General features: G+C 42.9%; 1 protein-coding gene across 3 annotated transcripts in view; it reads left to right on the top strand.

Annotated features, from left to right (window-relative positions):
• The window catches only part of tcerg1l (transcription elongation regulator 1 like), an 88030-nt gene that overhangs the window by 5181 nt on the left and 59418 nt on the right, over nucleotides 1-23431 (top strand). The window contains exon 4 of one of the 3 annotated variants that reach the window (XM_085361688.1): nucleotides 8232-8361. In XM_085361688.1, the coding sequence (XP_085217814.1) occupies nucleotides 8232-8361 (130 nt within the window). Of the gene's footprint in view, nucleotides 1-8231; nucleotides 8362-12747; nucleotides 12773-23431 lie in introns of all 3 variants that reach the window. The other 2 variants (XM_085361689.1, XM_085361687.1) reach the window with 2 other exon arrangements.

The raw sequence follows: 23431 nt of genomic DNA, 5'->3' as shown, positions 1-23431 counted from the left end.
AGGACCCGGGGCTTATGGGTATTAGTCACGATGATGTCGGACAAAAAAGCCGCTTTAGAAGTCTTAACAGAGTCCTGATATATAGTGCGGCTGCTACGTAAAAGGGATACCTGAAGCTTATCTTTTTTCCACCTCCTCTCAGATTGACAAAAGGTACGGCGTAATGTCTCGTATAGAGTCATTTAACTGGAGTTGAGTGGAGGATCTAGGACGCTTCATTTTCACGGGGGCCACTAGGTCCAAGGTGGTGGAGCATGCGGATAACATAGCATTCATAATCTCCAAAAGTTGATTATGTTCATCTGGACGTAGCGTTTTGAGGCAGAAATGTTTCGTCACTCATCCAGGTGACTTCTTCAGTCTCAGCTGACTGCAGGTTTCAATCTTATAAACAGTACATTGCATAATGACTGAAACCAGCCCACTGAAGGAACAATGGGCTGAGAGGTCAGTTCCTTAATCTTAATTATGCAAATTCTCATGACCACTGACCAAAACCCACTGATCAAAGACCACTGATCAAAGACCACTGATCACTGAGTCCCATTCACAGAGTTGGGGAATGGCTGCAATCACAGCATTGTAAGATGGTGACAGATGTACCCTTAGGCCCCTCCTCCATTCAGAGATGGTCTTTCCCTTTTCACGTAAATGGCCTCCTTGACTCCGCCCTCAAACCAGCGTTCCTCCCTGTCCAGGATGTTACATCTTCATCCTTGAAAGAGTGTCCACTGGCCTGTAGGTGTAAATATAATGCAGAGTCCTGGCCTTGTGAGGTGGCTGTGTTGTGCCATCCGCTCCGCCAGAGGTTGTTTGGTTTCCCCGATGTTTAAATCCTGGCACTTACCAGCGTACACTATGTTACTCTGTTTGTGTCGGGGACCCGATCCTTGGGGTGGACCAATTTTTGGTGCAGCGTGTTTTGGGGTTTAAAAGCCACAGAAACCTGGTGTTTAGAAAAAATGTGTCTCAGCTGCTCCGATACTCCTGACACGTACGGGATCACTACAGATTTTCGCTTGGGCACCGGTACCGGTCCGAGGCCCGGAGGTTGGGGACCGCTGATTAAGAGGACCCGAGGGAAGCTCGGAAAGCTAAGCAGAAGTTATTTGGAGAGGAGAGTGACTGCCGTTGGTTGAAAAGAGAGGTAAAACTTCAGTGGTGTGGAAACATTATGGGTTCAGTCAGACGTGGATCAAGTAGACACAGTGTGTAACTTTGCTACAGTGTAGCTGCACCACAGAGCAACACTGCAAAGTTCACTAAACACAGATGTTTACATTTTTCATTTATTTTTTATATTGCAAACATTTGCACTGTTATCAGTATTTGCACTATTTTATATTATTTTTTGACAATCTTTAAAGTCATTATTCAACACATTGTTATTGTTAAATAAATATCGTCAAATAATCGAGATCTCAATGTCAGTGAAAATAATCGTGATTATCATTTTTGCCATAATCGAGCAGCCCTAGAGCTGGGTGTCATCTGCATAACAGTGTAAATGTATGCTATGTCTTCTAATGATGCTGCCTAAGGGAAGCATGTATAATGTAAACAGAATTGGTCCTAGCACTGAACCCTGTGGAACTCCATAATTAACCTCAGTATGTGAAGAGGACTCTCCATTTACATGCACAAACTGGAGTCTATTAGATAGATATGATACAAACCACTGCAGTGCAGTACCTGTAATACCTACAGCATGTTCTAATCGCTCTAATAAGTTCAGCGTTCAATACAATCCACCCCTCACAACTCATCAGGAAACTGACAGACCTGGGCATCAGTTCCCTCATGTGCAAATGGTCACTGGACTTCCTGACCAACCGCCCCCAACATGTCCGGCTGGATAACCGCTGCTCATCTACAATCACGATGAACACCGGTGTACCACAAGGCTGTGTGATGAGCCCTTTCCTCTACTCCCTCTTCACCCACGACTGCAGACCTGCTGATGATTCCAACACCATCATTAAGTTTGCAGATGACACCACGGTGATTGGCCTCATCAGTGACAACGATGAGGCCGCCTACAGGGAGGAGGTGGATCGTCTGGCTGAGTGGTGCGACACAAACAACCTGCTGCTTAACACCGAGAAGACCAAGGAGCTCATCGTGGACTACAGGAGGAATGCTGACCCACATCCACCCATCCACATTAAGGGGACGGCTGTGGAGCGTGTGAGCAGCTTCAAGTTCCTGGGAGTCCACATCTCCGAGGATCTCACCTGGACGACCAACTGCTCCAAGCTGGTCAAGAAGGCTCGCCAGCGCCTCTTCTTCTTGAGGACTCTGAGGAAGAACCACCTGTCCTCAGACATCCTGGTGAACTTCTATCGTTGCACCATCGAGAGCATCCTGACCAACTGTATAACAGTCTGGTACGGGAACTGCTCTGCCTCGGACCGGAAGGCGTTGCAGAGGGTCGTGAAAACTGCCCAGCGCATCGCCGGAGCACCACTTCCTGCCATAAAAGACATCTACAGGAAGCGGTGTCTGAAAAGGGCTGGGAAAATCATCAAAGACCCCAGTCACCCATCACATGGACTCTTCACCCTCCTGCCCTCTGGGAGGCGCCACAGGAGCCTCCGGACTAAGACCACCAGGTACCGGAACAGCTTCTTCCCCACAGCTGTCAGACTCCTGAACTCTGCCTCCTGACATCTGACCCACGTTAACACATGGACTGAACCAACCCGTTCTCACTCCCAAAGCGTAACATTTTACGCTAGGTGACAAATCGTCACCATATTACGTTTTCGGCTACCCACCACGTTCCTAAATGACGACCTCGGAAAAAGAGGAAATATGAGAACCGTCTGGACTGAACCTACACATGTTCGCTCTTATTCTTCAAATCGCTTAGAAACACGCTATTTAACATCATTAAAGTCCCGGTTAAGGTCAGGAATAAAGTTATGGTCAGGGCTAGGGATAAGGTTAGGTTTAGGGCTGGAATACAGGGCTGGAACGTCTACTCCCGCGGGAGCGTCATTGCACTGGATTCCAGCCATAACCCGCCGCGTACCATAAGAACGCCGAAGGTCTCGTTTCGCGTTCCTCAGGAACGCCGCGGGACGTGACAAAACGTCGACATGTTACGCCTCGGGAGTGAGAACGCTCTGACTGAACATACACACACCCACAATGGACAACTGTACCCTCAAACACAATAATAACATGGACTGAACCACCACTCACAACCACTAGCACTTTATATAGCCTCTGTAGAAACTATCTACACCCTCACTTATCTTAACTGCACTGCTGTATAGCTCTGTGTAAATAATCATTCTGTACATACGATAATTTTTAATTCTACAACTGTTTACAACTTGCATAGTTCCCATTTCTGTATAGCTGTATATCTCAGATTCTGTAAAGTTATTTATTTCATATTCTGTATAGTTTTTCATATTTATATCCTGTTCATAGCCTGTACATAGCTTGTACTCACTACAGCCTGTACATACTTATAGTTATAGAATATTCACAACATACTTCATACCGTGTACATTATAACATACCATAATAGACCCATTTCTGTAATATACTTGCATATCTATATTATTGCTAATATATATTGTAATATATCTATATCATGGCTAAACCACTTCTGGGTGGATGCAAACTGCATTTCGTTGCCTTGTACCTGTGCATGTGCAATGACAATAAAGTTGAATTCTATTCTATTCTATTCTAATAGGATATTATGGTCGACAGTATCGAACGCTGCACTGAGGTCTAGCAGGACAAGCACAGAGATGAGTCCACTGTCAGAGGCCATAAGAAGATCATTTGAAAAAAAAAACCTGGACTTCTTTAAGTTGCTTGAACACGTTTCACCTCTCATCCGAGAAGCTTCTTCAGTTCTGAACTGAAGAAGCTTCTCAGAATTATCTCTAATGATTGAAATTTTATTTGTGAAGAAGTTCATGAAGTCATTACTAGTTAACGTTAAAGGGATGGTTGGCTCAACAGCGTTCTGACTGTTTGCCAGCCTGGCTACAGAGCTGAAGAGAAACCTGGATTCTTATTTTCTTCAGTCAGTGATGAATAGTAAGATGTTCTGGCTTTGCGGAGGGCTTTCTTATAAAGCAGCAAACTATTTCTCCAGGCTAAACGATCTTCTAAATGAGTAATGAACCATGGGAGTTTGTGTTTGGTCTTGTTGTATTCTTTTCCTTTTTCTCTGTTTTTCTTTTCTTTTTTCCTTTTAGCAGTTTCTGGTTGGTTTATTCGTGTTGATAGTCCAAGGTCTTCTTAGTATTGGTATAGCTTTTGGATTCTGTTCATGTTAAAGTTTATATTTAAGTACCTGAGTTTTTGATTTAGTGTACCTCACCTCCCCTGTGTTATTTTTATCCAATTATCAAGTTTGTATGTTAGAATGTGCCGTTTACTGTTTCTTTATTTCTTACTTTGGGTTAGTCTCTGTTGGTATTTATCTCACCTGTGTTTCCCAGGTGTTTCCTCTCTGCCGCAAACACCCCTTTGTGTATGTTCAGTTGCTATCTGGTCCAAATATCTGCTTGCATGCCCTAGTGTTACCCGTTTCCATGTTTGCCTTTGTATGTGGTTTCATTTTCCCCTGTAGACTATGTAACTCATTAGCTAACTGGATTTCTGTTTTGTCTTTTGGACTTTTTATCAGCCTAAACGCACAGCTCATCTGTGTCGCACTTAGCCTGGTGGGGCTTAAGGCATTATCGTCCATTTACTTACAAATCAGTTGACAGGTTTGTAAACTTGTAGCTTTAGTTTGTTTACATGAAAAAAAAAAAACTAAACTGAAGAAGAAGGTGTTGTCTTTATGACTATTGGAGAACTTACGGGATTTACTTTGTGGCTAGCTGCTAGCCTGTACAGACCTTTGCATATCTATAGTAACAAAGCAGATGTGGCTACTGGAAGTTTTTTAACTCAAACTTGCAGCGTACACATGGTAGTTGGTTCAGCTCAGATCACATGTACACCATGAATGAACCCCTCTGGACCAAAATCACCTCCACCAAAGGACGTTGGTGCAGTTGTTTTAGGCCACACTCGAGTGCGCATACTGTGTTCGCATCTGCACAAAAGAGTAATATACAGGGTGAACCAGAGTACGACGAATGAATGAACCAGAAAGGAACCAGAGTATTATGGACTAAACACCCTAAGATTGAGGCTTTGAAGTAAAACTGTGTGTCGGTCTTTGGCTAATTAATAAGCTGGAGTGAAAGATTCACTCAGCCTTCAACTCAGCCTGTACTTTTTGTTAAATCATTTACTAATAGGACTTAGAAGAGAGAGGTCTAATGTCTGATACATTTAACTGTCCTGGTACAGTTGAAAACGGCTTTGTTTGTTTTCTTGTTTAGGTGGTCTGGGCCCAGACACAGTCTCTTGGTGGTTTGAGTTGGGTGTTTATTGCCACAATTCAGCCAAAATAAGTAAAGTCTGAATTTGCAGGTCCATGCCTATTGTAAGTGGGTTATGGTTTGAGAATGGCTTGGACACATACAGCTGCACCAGTCACCCAAAGGATTAGTGCTGTGATTGATTAGGCAATATAACCGTTGTTATATATAACCCAGAGAAAGGCGGAACATTTGAGTGCTATAAACCAGCGGTCCCCAACCCCCGGGCCACGGACCAGTAACAGTCCGTGAGTCGTTTGGTACCGGGCTGCGAGAGTTGAGGCTTGGGTGTGAAATTCACATTTTCAGGGTTTCCATGGGTCTTTTCCTGTGTGTTATGAACACATCTTTTTTCTTTTTGTACCGGTACTGGTTTTATTTTGTTGTATTTATCCGCGACACCTTAAAGGCCGGTCCGTGAAAATATTGTCGGACATAAACCGGTCCGTGGCGCAAAAAAGGTTGGAGACCGCTGCTGTAAACCATAAGATATGTTTGCCATCAACATGCAGGAACCAACTTGGTTATGTTACCATACCATCCATATACCATCCCTCCAGTAAAGCCCTCTGTGCTCCAGAAGCAAGTTAATGTTATTTATAATAGCCACCTTGTAGTCTCTACAGACTGATAACATCCAGGCAATCAAGCTGTGTAGGTGGACGAAACCAACCCCCTCCGTCTTTTGATATCAGATATCATTTGTCCCCAAATAGACTGGTTCAACTTGGGTTGGTTCTTTATAATCTCTGGGATCTTACCGGCTACTTCCGAAACCCCAGCACCAGGAAAATTATTTAGCAAAAGTTCAGTAAAAAAGAAAGGCCAGGAAACTTTTTAAGTCTGACACAGCTCAGGCCAAGAGAACAGAATTCATAAATATTCTGAATGAAGTAATATCAAAATTACTTCAACTTTCACCTGTGGTGCAGTTTTTTACGTTATTGCATTGCACTTTTCAAATGAATACTGAGTTGTTAATGTCCCTCTTTTATTGTATAATGTGGCATTATGTTTCTACATCATCTCCTGCTGAAATTTCTTCCTGCAACTTGTAGCATGATCATCTGCAGATGGTTTGTTGCATTGACATTTTAAGAGGTCTTTGTTGTGTCTCTTTATATTTTTATCTGCTGTTTGTGAGGAGCTTCCTGAGAACAGCTGCTGCCTTAAAGAATAAACTCAGGGGTGCAGGAACAGGTTATTGACTGGCTGCAGCCTGAGTCTGCATCACTGAAATAGACACAGATGTGTTTCTCTTGTCTAAATCCTCTGAGTTCATTTGTTTGAGACGATGTTCAGATGCAGTCAGAGGCTTTTGGAAGCCAACAAATGCAGATTAAATTTGCTTTTATTTAGTCAAACGTGGGTGTGTGTTCGTGTTGTTGATGTTTTCTGGCAGGAGCTCGGTTTCTCTTCAGTTTATAGTTTGTCAAGATTGATTTGTCTCAGATTGACACAACATGCTCACAGATGGAAACCTCCGCAGGAAATTCTGCTCTGCTGAATGTGGAGAGGAAATGAAAAACAGCTGAAAACTAAAAAATGTAATGTCTGCAACAGTGAGCATGTGTTGTTAAAATAATTTCTAACCTTATCATTCATCGGACTGTAAATGGACTGGTTCTTATCTAGCGCTTTTCTACTCTGGCTGAGCACTCACCATTCACCCATTCACACCAGCACTTTTTTGTCTATGCTGTCTCTAAGTGTTTACTATCTAACAGTCACACACATTCATACTCCGGTGGATGCATCGGAGAGCAACATGGGGGTTGGTATCTTGCGAGCATTGTGCTGCATCAAATATCCTTCCACAGATGTTTTATTGTCGCTGCAATGGTGCTGCCGTCAACAGATTTAGGTCAGTGTTTTCCTGAAAGGAGCGCAAACTCGTGGAGGCGGACTGATCTGCTGAAATATAACCATGCCACAAGCACACAGATCTTCATTAAAAGTGTAACTACATGAAACTTCAGTTAAGCCACAATGATATCAGCCACTTATAATGGCTGATTGCGGGGGTTTCCATATGGAGCCTCAGTGATGACAGATTTCTCTCTAATTATTTCAATGATTGTTTACTTCATTGAAGCCGGTATCAATCTGAAATTTATTCATTTGTTTTTCATGCGACTAGTTCTTTTGATTTATCAATTTAGATTCAGGGTGTTGTTGTGCTAAGAAGTATTATTGTAGGGTCTACCTTACAATATATGAGCTTCCTCCGAAGGGTGACTGGCCTCTGCCTCAGAGATAGGGTGAGAAGTTCGACCATATAGGAGGGGCTCAGAGTAGAGCTGCTGCTCCACATCGAAAGGAGTCAGCTGAGGTGGTTCGGGCATCTGACAAGGATGCCTCCTGGGCGCCTCCTGGGCGAGGTTTTCTGGGCATGTCCCACCGGGAGGAGGCCCCGGGGCAGACCCAGGACACGCTGGAGAGATTATATCTCTTAGCTGGCCTGGGAACGCCTTGGTGTTCCCCCGTACAAGCTGGAGGAGGTGGCTGGGGAGAGGGAGGTCTGGGCTTCTCTGCTTGGGCGACCCGGCCCTGGATAAGCGGAAGAAGATGGATGAATGTTTAATCTGAAGTGACTGCTTACACCCTCACTGTCAACCCTCTTTTTTATTCATTGGAAATCAGTTCAGCATTTGAACTCATACATACAAACTCTTCTCAGCTGTTCCTGTCGAGCTTGAATAAAATCTATTTACTAAGCAGAAAGAGCAGAAGACATGTGGACACTCAGTTTTTAGGCTTCGTGAAATATTCTTCAATACACTGATGAAGATCAGAAGCATCCATTTCTTATTCTGTGTGCAGATCACATCAGGAGAGACAACACAAAGACAAGAGATGTCGAACCTGAAGACTCTTCTTCTTCCTCGCTCCCACTACACCTGCTGTCTTTGTCTCCTCTCCCTCTCCCCACAGCTCTTCCTCCATCAGGTGAGTCTGATTTGATCCTCATTGTGTAATTAGTGTGTTGGTGGAGTCACAATTGCTGCTTTCGCTAATTTCATAAGCTGTATATGGATCACGTGGTAAAGCCACTTCCTGTTTACAATGCTGTGTGTTTCCTGTCTGCAGTCAGAGTAAATCAAATAAGATAATCGTATAATCTATTGATAACAGGATCTGGTTGTGACACCATAGCAAGTTCAGGTTCTGGTTCCATGCTGTGATTCTGATTGTGCAGTAGGGCTGTGCGATATGACCAAAATCTCATATCCCTAAATAAGACGTATATCGTCCTGACAACGATATATATCACAAAAATTTGACATTTCCTGTTAATTCGCTGAATCTCGGCCAGCTCGACTCATGTGAAGTGTTTTCAGCTGGGCGTCGTTTACCTGGAGTCGAGTGGGTTTTTTTTCTTTCATAGGTGGTACAAGAGGCTTGTCCTGTTTGAGTCTGAGGCCAGTTTGCACCATAATTTGCATAGCTCAGTTTTCTGGTCTGCGTCAGACTTTTCATAAACAAACCATGTCCATGCTACAGAGGTAGGCCCTCGTTTAGGAATAAGGTCCTCGATTTGTTTTGACTGGTCCTTCTGTTTGTCACCATTTCAGTTTATTTGGAAAATCTTAACAGGATCTTGAGCTTTATTGTGAAAGGTTTATGTGGAAAATAAACAAGAGGATGGTGGAGCCACACAATGGTTTTACCGTCGTTGTTGCTAATGACAGCGCATAAAAAGAGTCACTTGTCTATCCGTAGTGTGGTTATAGTACCGTAATTGTCGGGCTATAAGCCGCTACTTTTTGCACAAGCTTTGAACCCTGCGGCTTTTAGTCAGGTGCGGCTTTTCTATGGATTGTCCATGATTTTTGTCATATCGTAAGAGGATTTGTTTTGTTTGTTCCGCTGTTGTACGGCACTACGTTGGCTGGCGGAAGGGCATGTGATCAGACACACAGTATCGGGGTTCAAGAGTGGTATGTTGGTCACATGTCCGTCCGCCAGGCAACATAGTGCTGTACAAGTAGCGCGAAAAACAAACTTCAAAGTAGCGCTACGCATTCAGCGGGAGGCGTGGATGACCAGCGGCGATAAACTTGCGAAAAGCAAGTTATGCCCAACTCCACCGGTGGAACCTGACAGCGTGGAAAAGTGTGAAAACATCCACGATCACCAACGGATTTCGAAGGGCTGGACTGCTGCATGATGGAGAGGAGGACACCGCCACGGCCCTTCTGAGGGTGTTCGACACTGACAACGAGGATTTGTTTGGTTTTGAAAGTGACAACAAAGGAGAGAAGCGGAGAGTGGATGACGAAGCCATCCTGAGCCTGTTCGTGTCCGACACTGGAGAAGAGGACTTTGGTGGTTTCAGTGCAGGAAGAAAAGAAAGATGGTGGTGAATGACTGACTTTTCTTCTTGTTAAAGCCGTGTCACTGCACCTGAGCCTAAAAGGTAGTCCGGATCTATTTTTCTGGTGTGCTGTAGGTTATTGTTATGTACTACATTTGTTACTCATTTATGAAGCACAGTACATGTTTCGTACTTGTAATTACCGCTACTTGTACATATACCTAAAAAGTAGGGCTGGGCGATATGACCCAAAATTTATATCTCGATATTTTTTAGCTGGATGGTAGAGCTGGGCGATATGAGATTTTTTCATATCACGATATGTTTTTTTCATTTCAGGCGATAACGATATCGATCACGATATAAGCCAAATAACTATATTTGTAAGATTTAAATGTGCCGTTGCTCACAAGTAAAATGTGAAATAATCAGCAGCTTGTTTTTATTTAAATATTTATTTCCCATAATAAGTTCAACAGGGTAGATGTACTTAAGGAACATGAGACTTTTTCAGATAAATAAAGGCAAATATTGCAAACTACACAAAAGGCAGCCGCTAAAGCGTTTAAGTTTCAAAATAGAACAAACGAAACAGACTAAATTGTCAATTCCACTTAGAAACAAAATATTAATTCTAAAAATAAATCTTAGTTTGTTTTACAGAAGAACAGACAAAACTGACTAACTTTTGTCAGTATCAAATAAACTGAGAACTAAAAGGAAATTCTCAATCTCTCCTTGTTGTATAGCTGAGCTTTTCAAACAGTTTTAACAGTTACTTTAGTCTGACAAAAGCCGAATGATGAATTAGCGCTTCCAGTCAGAGACTGAGGCTACGTCCACACGTACACGGGTATTTTTGAAAACGGAGATTTTCCATTTTCGTTTTAAAAAATAATCCCGTCCACACATAAAGGCAGAAATGAAAGAAAACGCTGCTATGAACATGCCAAAGCAGCAGGTGGCGCCAGATTCCTAACCGTGCCTAAATGTTGGCCAATCAGAAGTCTAGAAGCCTCGGTGGGAAAAAGTAAACAAAGCTGGGGCATAGAAGCAGAACCGAGTCGTAAGTGTGGAGGGACAGTAACTGTGTGTATATGTAAGCATTTAAACACTGCAGAGAGTAGAATTAACAGTAACAGTATTGTAGAAATTCATTTCACCGAAACAATAACGTGGCGCAGTGTGACGCATGCACCAGTTTATTGTATTTCCAGACTTGCTTTCGGTACAATTTACAGTGCACGCTACTCTATTTTTGTCAGACTTGAAATAGCCGAAATACCTTCACACTACGGAGCTTCTATGGCTCTTCCGTTCGACAATCTCTCCGGCGTTGGAACCATCATCTGTTTTCTCTTCGGTCACGCTCGGTTGATTTTTCTAGTCGGCACACTCATTTCCTCCATTACCCGCTGGCTGCTTCCCAAACAAACACACGTGCGGCTTGGCACTTGTGCTGTACGTAACAAGTCACGCGACGTGACGCTGCGGCCGTGACGCTGCGGCTCTGCGCTACTTAATTTGGATTGGCTGACCTTTTTTTTTTTTTTTTTTTTTTTTGAGGACAAGAGCGGCGAGGTCTATCGCGATAGCTTAATTTCTCTATCGAGTAAAAGTTATATCGCGATACATATCGTTATCGTTCTATCGCCCAGCTCTACTGGATGGCGATATAAGATATGTATCTCGATATTTTTTTTTTAAGCCATAAAGTAAGAACAAAAAGAGAGTTCTTAGTCAAAGCTGTGTCCCAGATGTCACACAGGCACTTTTATTAACATACAGCACAGATGTACATGAAAAATTACTCAAAATTAAATTATGAGCATTCATTAAATAATAATGCTCCATAAATAAAAGAAAACAAGGTTGTTTTTGTGCTAAACAAAGAGCTCACAATTGTGCAGTCAAAATGTAAACTAAAAGACGCTGAGCGTAATAACAAAGACAGACAGATTTCACAGCTGCTCTGTTCCCAAGTTTTACTGCGTGACTGACAGCCTGGAGTTTGAAATCCGCTTCATAACCACGTCTCTTACAGGTGCCATTTATGGTCCTTATACACACACAATACGGTAATATTACGTTGATGCACAGTACGTATCACTCCGCGAAGCTCTTCGGTAGCCGTAATGCGCCGACAATCTATCAAGCGGTGCAGCTCCGTAGCTTACCAAAGTCGTACTCAAACATTTTTGACAGATTGCTGAGCGCCGTGTACCACATAAAAGCGGTTCGCGGCCATCAAGCACAACCAGAATTCATACATAAGGCGCGCTATCAACTTTTGAGAGAATGAAAGGACTTTAGGGTTAGCGCTGTTAGCTCGTTAGCGCGGTTAGCTCGTTAGCATGTTTAGCTCGTTAGCACGTTGACGCCGTCCAGCCCCACGCATGGGGCGATGCGCAGTAACTCGTTAACGGAGATTTGCCGTGTCCGTCTTGTCGCTGCCTGCATGTGAAGCGATGGGGGAGGAGGGGGAGTTGTCTTCAGTGAAGGCGAGGCGGAGTAACGTTGCGTAGAGACAAAAGTGGACGAAAGAGAGGCAAACTTGCGGCTCCACAACTATAATTATAACGTAACATAGACTATATCGATATAAAGGATATTGTCACATCTTATATCTCGTATAAAAATATATCGATATGTTTTAAAAACTCGATATATCGCCCAGCTCTACTAAAAAGTTATGCAAATATGTACCCATAACTTGTTTTTCAAAATATTAATAAAAGGGGTGTGTCTCCAAACAGCCGTCTCTTTCCTGACAATTCGCTTTGTGCATATTCTCTTACATATGATAAGTCAGCATTGAAACACCTGCAGCTTTTAGTCAGGTGCTGCTAATGTATGTACAAAACAGGATTTTCCCCTGATTTTAGCTTGTGCGGCTAATATTCAGGTGCGCTCTGTAGTCCGGGAAATCAGAATCAGAATACTTTATTAATCCCGAAAGAAATTAGGGTACAAATACAGTAAATATAAGAGAAAAAGAGAACTTTAATACAGCCACTACAGTGACCGTCAAAACCATGAAAAAATAGTACTGTAAACGGTTTATTTTGTAACACCACGAAACAAACGATAGCATATAATATGAAATGATAGATGTTTTCATATCATCATCCAATATATATTGTCATATCGAACAGCCCTATTGTGCAGATCTCTGCAGGTGTGGTGATATAGAACAGCTTGTTATGTGTCTCCTCTTCTGGCTGCGTTCATCTGTTTTTCAGCTGCTCATCACTGCTGTTGTGTATTTTTCATTTTGCTTATTAAAATCCAGCCGTACTCGATTTGACGCTGTGTATCTGTTCTGGTTTTTTGCAGCAGCGAAACAAATCTGCAGCTCAGCGTGTCATTACTGAAAATAAAGTGACTAACAGCCTCACAGACTCAAAACAGATAATAAACAGCAGTGGGGAGTCTATCGTCCACTGAGGAGTATGAAAACAAATATTTTTCCACAGTTTCTGTCTGACATCAGGTAGCTGCAGTGTGTGACTGATTTTATTAGCATCTGCTGCTGATCACAGTCTTCTTACTTTGACTGCTATAGTCCCTCAAAAAGAAAAAAGAAAATCACATAATAATTCAAAAAGGTTTAGGGAAGTTAAATGTGTACCAGTGTTAGTCAGTCTCAGATGTTTCACTGTGTTTCTGCTGCTGTGTGCAAAATAACAGATTCATCAGCCTTTATAAAATGTAAAGCAGCTCATTACAGTGCCGCGTCTTTCAGCTGTGTTTGATTAGCCTGAGTGTGTGAGTGAGTGAGTGTGTGTGTGTGTGTGTGTGAGTGTGTGTGTGTGTGTGTGTGTGTGTGTGAGTGTGAGTGTGTGTGTGTGTGTGTGTGTGTGTGTGTGTGTGTGAGTGTGAGTGTGTGTGTGAGTGAGTGTGTGAGTGTGCGTGTGCGAGTGCGAGTGTGTGTGTGTGTGTGTGTGTGTGTGTGTGTGAGTGTGTGTGTGTGTGTGTGTGTGTGAGAGAGAGAGAGACTGAGAAGATTTCTCAAAGGCATTAGTTAATTTTCTTCCCACAATCCCTTGCTCCTCTGAGCCAGTCCTGTGTGTGCAGCTGTTACGTGTTTGCTACGATGCGTAGGGTTGGCTTCCAGGCCCCTCTTCTCTGGACACCCTCTCTTCTTTTAAGATGAGGCTTCATTTTTGCTAAAGCATATAATTAGGGTTGGAACAGGTGACCCTGGCCCTCTCTTAGTTATACTGCAACAGGCTCAGGCTGAAAGACTTTCCATTATGAGAGTTTCTTCTTCACTCTCCTTTTTTCTCTCCCCAGGTGTTTATATACAACTGTCATGATCCTTTATGCAGGTGCTTTGAAAATGAATTTAAGTTATAATACATCCTTGGGCAGCCATCTTGGCTACATATAATTTTCAAGTTTAGTCCATCTCATAAGCAGTGAATTTGACGAAGATGCCAAATGAGGTTTCTCACCTCTGTGAACAGAGACTCTCTACATTTTGGACAGGTGAACATTTTACTTGCATCCTTTAATCTGTGCAATCAGCTCCAGTACTTTGGTTTTCCTTTGGGTGGACAGTGGCAGGTCATAGACAAACTCAAAGAAGGTGAAGACGGAGCAAAGCGGTGCTGGATAGGACAAGGACCCAATACAGTTTGAAAAGCTTATCCACAGCACACGTCTGGCCATCATTCAGAGGAATGGTTGCTTTGTCATTCTTGGCAACAATGACGTACTGCCTGGTTGCACTGTTTAGATCCCCGATGCATATCGGCTGGGGTTGGTGTGTTGTGGATGATGCTTCAGGATCACTGCAAAGGCTTGGAGATGGGGAAGATAAAGATAGATTTTTAGAGAAGTATTCAGTGAGGTTTAGACAAATGCTTTCCTCAGGTAAATACTGTGTGAACCTCACTGAATACATATCAGTGCAAGAACAACCAAGTGCGTTATAGCTGATTTAAGGCTGCAACGACTGGCACCAACTGGTGGGAGCAGGTGTGTTAACACTACAAGGGCAGTGTAACAAGCCTCATCTAATGAAGAAAAGCAAGGTGTAAAATTATTCAAAATACAGAAATGTGTTATTTAATCAATTATGAGATGTACAACAAAAATGACTTTCTCTTTTGTGAATAGATGAAATCAGAAATGCAGAGGCTTAAGGCACCTCATTTGGCTTATATGCGCAGCCCAAGGCCACATAATTTAAATTCTTTAGTTTAGTCTAGTCTCTAGGAATCCACAATAAGAGACTGGATCATAATAATGCTCCTGAGAAAGAAAGGACAGAGGTATATGGGTAATATACACTCAACAAAAATATAAACGCAACACCTTTGTTACTGCTCCCATTCCCCATGGGATGGACGTAGAGACCTAAAATTCATTCCAGATACACAATATAACCATCCCTCCCAAACAGTGGTCACAAATCAGTCCAAATGTGTGGTAGTGGGCACATCTGCTATATTGAGATAATCCATCCCACCTCACAGGTGTGCCACATCAGGATGCTGATCTGACATCATGAGTAGTGCACAGGTGTACCTCAGACTGCCCACAACAAAAGGCCACCCTGGAATGTGCAGTTTTGTCTCACAGCAAAATGCCACAGATGCCACAAGCAATGAGGGAGCGTGCAATTGGCATGCTGACAGCAGGAATGTCAACCAGATCTGTCGCCCGTGCATTAAATGTTCATTTCTCAACCATAAGCCGTCTCCACAGGCGTTTCAGAGAATATGGCAGCACATCCAACCGGCCTCACAACCGCAGACCTCGTGTAACCACACCAGCCCAGGACCTCCACATCCAGCAGGTTCACCTCCAAGATCGTCTGAGACCAGCCACCCAGACAGCTGTGAGAGCAGTCCCTTCTTTCGAATGTTGGAACACTGAGCTACTAGTTGTTTCGCCGTCATTGTGGATGTTGGGTATCGAAGAATCCATAGGTCCCTCATCCTATTCATGTAGCCCCTTCCGCCGGGGTTACTTGCGTAGTAGCATTCCAACAACGCCCTGTTTTCGTCTCTTGCCCACCGATGCCTTCTTGTTCCAGTAGCCCACTTTTCGTCAGGGTGCCCTGGTTCCTCAACACCTGACGCGGAGCTTGTTGATCCGGGCGACGTCCGAGCCGGCATGCCTTCATATTTATCTGTCTCGCTCATGTTGCGGTAGGCTTGCTTAGCATAGGGGGTCTAGCCTTAGGACCCTTACTGGATACAGACGCCCCAGGCAGGAATTGAACTTGCGGTCCAAAGGCGTGTAGTCTAACCACTACGCTATCCAGCTATATATATATATATATATATATATATATATATATAGCACTAGGTGCGGTGACTCCCAAGCTAGGCGAGTGGCTCCAGCAGATCCCGGGAACAACATCGGAGATCTCTGTCCAGAAGAGCGCAGTCCTGGGAACAGCTAAGATACTGCGCAGGACCCTCAAGCTCCCAGGCCTCTGGTAGAGGACCCGAGCTTGAAGGATAAACCGCCCGCAGGGGCGTGCTGGGTGTTTTTTATATATATATATATATATATATATATATATATATGCACATAATGTACATGCACGTTAAATATGCATCAATGGCAGACTCATACCTTGGGCCAACATGCCTCCAGTGTGGTCTTCTGGAAAGTACGCAGGCTATAAACAGCGAGCGCAGAGTCTTTGTTAATAAAATGGATGGTTACGCTCATGTAGGGCTACGTATCTCTGCTCGTCCATAGGTCAGAATTCAAGGCATAATGCACGGCCCTGCAAACATCCTTCTCTACTTTGGCCCGGCATGCATCATATAAGCGAGGCAACTCGACTTTACTGAAGTGCTTACGACCGGGCATAACGTACCTCGGATCAAGGACTTTGACGAGGTCACGAAAGCTGTCCTTCTCAACTACATAAACAGGGCCATGCCTTTACAAATATAACGTGAGATGGCTTCTGTGATTCTGTAATAATTTATAAAATTAGGTTAGAAACGATAGAAACGAAGAAAAATGGCATATTGCCCAGCACTATTAACCAGTGAAAAGTAATTATAACAAATATTTATCACAACACTACTAAATGTAGTCTATTAAGTGTGATAACAGAAGACAGAGGGCAACGTCAAACTAAAGTTAATCAGGCTTTAATCCTATTCTGTGCTAGCAAACGAATGGTCGCGGTGAACTGACTACATTTGCTATATTCAGAGCAAGGGCGTAGATTTCGTTTTGGCATTGGTGGGGGCGAATGATTCAGTTTTTTTTTTCCTTTTTGTCTTTGCTTCTTGATAACAAAAGGAGAAATGTACTTGCCTACATATGCTATTCTACATGCTTTTAAACCATTTAAAATTACAATTGATAGTTTTATATGCGAGTTATATAATGCTAAATTATAATTAAACAAATGAATAAGTATTTTAGACTTTAGTTTACTTCAGCCATATTCAATATAAATCAGGTATCATACAAAAATAAAAATAACTTCAAATTCAGCAGGGCTGGACTGGGACAAAATCGGCATTTTGACGAGTGACCAGCCCACCATGGTATTATAGGAAAAGTCATAAATCCTTTAAAGCCTTTATAATAAGCTTAAACCTACACCACCTTCCATATTCTGGTATTCTGAACAGTAACACCTAATTTATAATTACATATACCTATAACTGAAAGGGTTGCCAACTCCCAGCAAAAAAAGAAATGAAAAGAAGTAGGGAACCCCCCCCCCCCCCCCACCCTCTGCCTCAAGATGCTTAACTAACAAAACCGATTTAAATTTAATGCACTTATACAACAAATGCACATAACTCTATTATTTTTCTCCAGTAATTAAATACATTCAACATCTTTCTTCAACAGAATTGCAGACTGCACAGATGGTACCTTCCCAAAGTAAAGAATACTATAACTTACTGGGGTATATACTAACTAGACTTAATATTTACTGAATACAATAATGCATTTCTATACATTTTACATCAGATGAAAACGTTTGTTGTAAGATTCAGATAATTATTTGTTAAAAGCGAGACATTTTAAATGAGAATAAGAAAGAAAAGTATGTCTTTGTGCCCCCCTCTCCCTGTTAATGCCCTACCTGCCCCCCTGGCAACACTTTGCTAGACCCGCCCCTGCACAGTCACCAGCTGTCAGCTGCTTAGAAAAGGATCCTGGTGTCATTTGTCTCTCAGAAACAGTTCATAACTTCAACTCATCCATGTCACCTAAAAGGTAAACCTGTTTCTCCATCACCTGTTCAGCTCTGATGGTTCAGTAAGGACATCTCCTGGTTTCATCTTCATGTTTCCCTCTCACCACATATCCAAACCACCATCATGACCAGCAGCTTTCCAGCTGTGGCTCCAGCAAACATCAGCTGATACTAGAAATTAATATGAAATAAATTCTAACAACAGCTGATCAAGCTTAAACGTGCTGCTGTTGTTTAACCGACATCTGCTGGTTTCCTCTTTCTTGCGCAGAGAGAAAAGCCGATCAGCTGATCATTGATCAGTTTCATGATTGAATTAGCAACTTTCTAGCTGAAGTAGTGTGGGACAAATCGCGTTCCTTTTCACCTTAACTTTAAAGTTTGACCTCCTCAGCTGTAATTGGTCCAGCCCAGAGTCGATCATGACCAACTGGCCAATCCACCACCTTTCATTTATACTGTTAAAAAAAGAAAAGGAAAAAAAACCCATTGGCCCATAAAAACGAAAAATCACGAGCGGCCCACCGGGCAAATGCCAAGTATGCCCGATGGCCAGTCCAGCCCTGAAATACAGTCATGACAATAAACGAATATGAGTTCAAGGACTTAACAACATTACTTCAGTTACACCAACATCTCTGACACGTTAGCACTAAGGGAACACTGAATGACCTGGTGCTTTATGTCCATCTAAGATTACCACAAAGTAAAAGATCTCTCAGCAAAATTATGCAACATTTTAGCCACACTATTGCCCCGATCAAATCAGTGAGCTGGGATTTTTTATTCTAAGCTACTGTTACGGCAACAGACATTAATCCTACTGGTGTCCCACACAACAACTCAATGTCCACTATGTGAAGCTGCCAAACACAGGCCTTCTCCTCTCGTTAACTGAGATAAACTGCTGGCATATTGGTTTTACATCTATACTGTCCAGTGTCTCCTGGTGGACATACATCAGCATTGTTTAATCTCATTTGAGTCATTTTTGACTTTAGCCATGTTTTCTGAGAGCACTGAAGCTTCTTTCAGCCTCAACTGAGGATACTGGAATGACTAAAAGCAGCCTGACAACTGTCATGATAATAAATACTAGTTAATCTATAGCACCACATCATCAGTCAGTCACCTGTGAGCTCACCTCTCCACCTCGGTCTGAGCGACAACATGGCAGAGCTGCCTCTGTCACCTGATGAATAACAGTGAGACACTCCACATACATGCAGTCACACATGTGCTTCAAATACAGTCATGAACCAACAAGTCATCATCCAGTTTCACCTGTGATCTTGTGTCACCATTACTCTCTGAGCTTTGTGTTGGTTCTGCTGTCACCTGACAAACAGGACATACATGACAATAAGAATAAAATGTGGAGCTGCTTCAGTGTTTCTGTCAAATTGTGCAGATCTTGACTCATCAGTAATGTTTGTAGGCTGAGTGCATTTTTACAACAATCTGTGCAAACTGCACTAAAATGAACCCTATGAATATGTCAGTGCCATTAGGATGAAATTATTGTGTCACCAACATTTTAACGTTAGACATATAATTTTAACAGCCTCTGTAAACTAATATCCTGGCTGCTCGAGGCTGCCGTTTTCTCCGACAGCTTAAATCAAAATTAGAAATGCTGCTCTAGGAGTGCTGCCTGTTGTGCAGTTAGTTTCCAAAACACGTTATTAATGGGTACATACAATTTTAGACAGATGTGGGCCAAAGCCTAGCATAGCTTGTAACGCTTTTATGATGGGCACATTTTACGAGTGAACTTGAGTTTAAGTGTCTTACAGGTTTCTTTGAAAAACACTTTCTTATATCCAGGTTTTCCTTTTTCCTGCCATCCTCTCCTCCTTGCAGGCCCTCGCAATGCAGGCTTGCCGCTGCTAAAACTAAACAGAGCTCACTGAAAGGCACAGCCAATCACATTGGCCATATTTGTCACATGACGTAGGACTCCGGTAGAGAACATAATTTAACTCTTTCTGCACCGCTGGGTGAATCTACGCCCTTGATTCAGAGCCAGCGACAATATTGTCATTTTACACAACACTGCTACGGTTAGTTACTGACTCTGGCGTTGCTCATAGACACCAGAATGCCTGTCGGAGCTGCTGGCTCAGCTAAAACTCTGGTTCTAAGAGCAATTTCTGAATACTCTAATACATAAATAAAGTAAATAGATAAATACATGAATAAAGTAATACATAAAAGTACTACCAAAAACACATTAACTCTAATGAAGTATGGCACTAAAGCCAAGGTCTAATACTAAAATTAAGAGTAGAATATGTTAGCAAGACTGTTACCTTAGCTAGGTATAGTTAAGCAGTAATTAGCTTAAACTCAAAACTCCGACATAACTCCTATATTTTATATAAATTCAAAGTTTCACATTCTTCCAGAAACCCGACACATTTTCAGTACATTAAGATAAACTGGTAAATGATACTTACTGTGAGGTCTGACAACATACTAGGCGACGTAATGTCCATCTTTGCCTCCTTTGTCTCAGTGGCGCGAAAAGATAGCGCCCCCTTCCCGCCGCTGGTATGTCATGTTGCTGGGCAGAATTTGTTTCAATTTTCAGCATGTGTATTCTTACTCATTTAATTTTCTAATTTTACTTCAACTGTATTGCCCTAGTTCACATGTTACGGTCAAAATTAAGCCTGTTCTGTGTGGATATTTGTGGTTATAGTATAGCCACGGCCAGTAATTGGTATGCCATACATATTGAATCTTCCTTCAGAATTTTAGTACACCATACACACCTTGATGTTGTTTTGTTTGTTGAACGTAATGAGGAAAGGATTAAGGAAAACAAACAATAACTAAACATTTTATTTATTCAGTTAATATAGTTATAATACATTGTTAATGTACAATTTATTTCACTAAAGACAGGGCTAACCTCAAATTACTGAGCTGCTAATTTTAGGTCCTGTTGTTAGATTCTGAAAATAACACACAAAATGTGTTAAACTGTGCAACACATCAAGTGTGTTAAGCCTTTTACACATTTTTTCAAAGTTTACACATTTTCTTACACATGTTATGTTAAAATTCACACAAAATGTGTTAATAGTGTAACAACACATTTTTTGTGTCATTTTTTAACACATCCTTTAGGGGGACCTCCCTAAAGGAGGACCTCCCTATTTATATCATAGTTTATGATATAGCACTGATTTGAATATATTTCTGGGTCTATTATAAATTCTAAGGAGACAAATGGTAGAGAGTCCAAGGTATTAACTCCATACTAGGATTTGCTCCTTAAGAGGTTCGTTGACACTCTATTGATCATGTGCCCCAACTAAAAGGCAGTTTAAGCATAAACTTGCTCCTGGATCATAAATATATATCAATACAGAAAACATAATTAGGAGACGTTTGAAGCTTTAAGTCTAACAAAGTACAGCAAAAAAGATTACACCTGACCGAGAATATTAATCTTCTTCAGGAAAAGTCTGTTGGTAGAGAACTGTATGAGCAGCTTTGATGTCACGGCTCATCAGATGTACTGGTGATCAGTGTTTCAGAGGTAAAACTGTTTTTGCATGTGAAACCACCCCACCCACTCGCTGATCATTTACAGTGGGGAAAGAGAAGAACTGAAATCATCAGTAAACACACGCACACACAATGTTTGTCAGTAAACCTGCTGATCTCTGCTGTGTTCAGAAGTAGTTTGATAAAGTGACTCTATAAACTGAGAACAGAGCTTTCCTGAACACACACACACACACACACACACACACACACACACACACACACACACACACACACACACACCTACAAGATGGCGCTGGAGTGACGGCAGCCTTTCCAAGTAGCTCTGCAACACCGCACCTTTTTTCTTAACTTTAACTTTTTTAGACTAGGCTTTTCAAAGTTTTTTTTTCACCTTCCTCTACTTATACCTCTTAGATATAGCGATACAAGATGGATAATGCACTTTTCAAAACTTCTGGAACCAGCTCCTTCATCTATTCGAGAGCGGAGCTGCTGGCACTAAGAACAAAGGGACAGACCGGCATGCGACACAACATCCCGGCCGAGCTAAAGAGGAGCTACAGAGGCTGCAAAGCTGGAGCGAGGAGAGCGGATCACCGGAGGCGATTCAAACCATCAATCCCGACAGTGATCATGGGCAACGTGAACTCGTTACAGAATAAGATTGATGAACTGTGCGCTCTGAACAACCACAGACTATACTGTGAGTGCAGCTTGTTTATCTTCACGGAGACGTGGCTAACCGAGCTAACGCCGCAGGCTAACGTAGACCTATGCGGTTTCACATCCGTGAGAGCCGATAGGGACACGCAGGCCAGCGGAAAAAGCAGAGGTGGGGGACTCATTGTCTACGTTAACAACAGATACTGTAACCCTGGACACGTCTCCGTTAAAGTTTCGGTATGCCGTCCGGACCTGGAGCTGCTAGCTGTTAGCTTGCGGCCATATTATCTACCTCGGGAGTTCAGTCATGTGATCTGTGTGTGTGTTTACATCCCTCCGAGGGCCGACGCAACAGCTGCCTGTGAGAAAATACACACAGTCACAGCAAGACTTCAGACACAAAACCCCGAGGCTTTCATTATTATATCTGGAGACTTTAACCATGCCACACTGGACTCTACTCTGGCTGCTTTTCACCAGTTTGTGAATTGTCCCACAAGGAGCAACAGGACAATTGACCTACTGTATGCTAATGTGAGAGATGCATACAGAGCCACCCCCCTCCCCCCACTAGGGAAGTCAGACCACAACCTGGTTTACCTACAGCCACAGTACACACCCCTCGTCCAAAGGCAGCCTGTCACAACGCGCTCCATCCGGAGATGGACCCCAGAAAAGGAGGATGCTCTGAGGGACTGTTAAGACCCTGGAGCGGTTGGTCCTGGCTCAGCTTCGGCGCCTAACAAGCTCATCACTGGACCCACTTCAGTTTGCCTACCAGCCTGGCATTGGAGCGGATGATGCCGTCATTCACCTCCTACATCGTTCCCTCGCTCACCTGGAGACCGCTGGAAGCACTGTGAGAATCATGTTCTTTGATTTCTCCAGTGCCTTCAACACCATTCTTCCCTCGGTTCTAAAGGACAAGCTGGTGAACTCTGGAGTGGACCATCACCTCACTACCTGGATCCTGGACTACCTCACCGACCGACCACAGTATGTGAGGACTCAGGGCTGTGTGTCGGACAGGGTCGTCTGCAGTACGGGGGCCCCACAGGGAACGGTTCTGGCTCTGTTCCTCTTCACCATCTACACTGCAGACTTCTCCCACAATTCCACCCAGTGCTTCCTGCAGAAGTTCTCTGATGACTCTGCAATAGTCGGCCTCATCACTGATGGGGACGACAAGGAGTACAGAGGTCTGACCCAAGACTTTGTGGACTGGTGCCAGCTGAACTACCTCCAGATCAACGCCAGTAAAACCAAGGAGCTGGTGGTAGACTTCCGCAGGCACAAGCATTCTCCACTGCAACCACTGAACAT

This window comes from Diplotaxodon limnothrissa, linkage group LG8 (genome assembly GCF_057381915.1).
Source record: "Diplotaxodon limnothrissa isolate DT_005_m linkage group LG8, D_limnothrissa_male_GT1.1, whole genome shotgun sequence".
Classification (NCBI taxonomy): domain Eukaryota; kingdom Metazoa; phylum Chordata; class Actinopteri; order Cichliformes; family Cichlidae; genus Diplotaxodon; species Diplotaxodon limnothrissa.
This window is presented reverse-complemented; position numbering and strand designations above follow the sequence as displayed.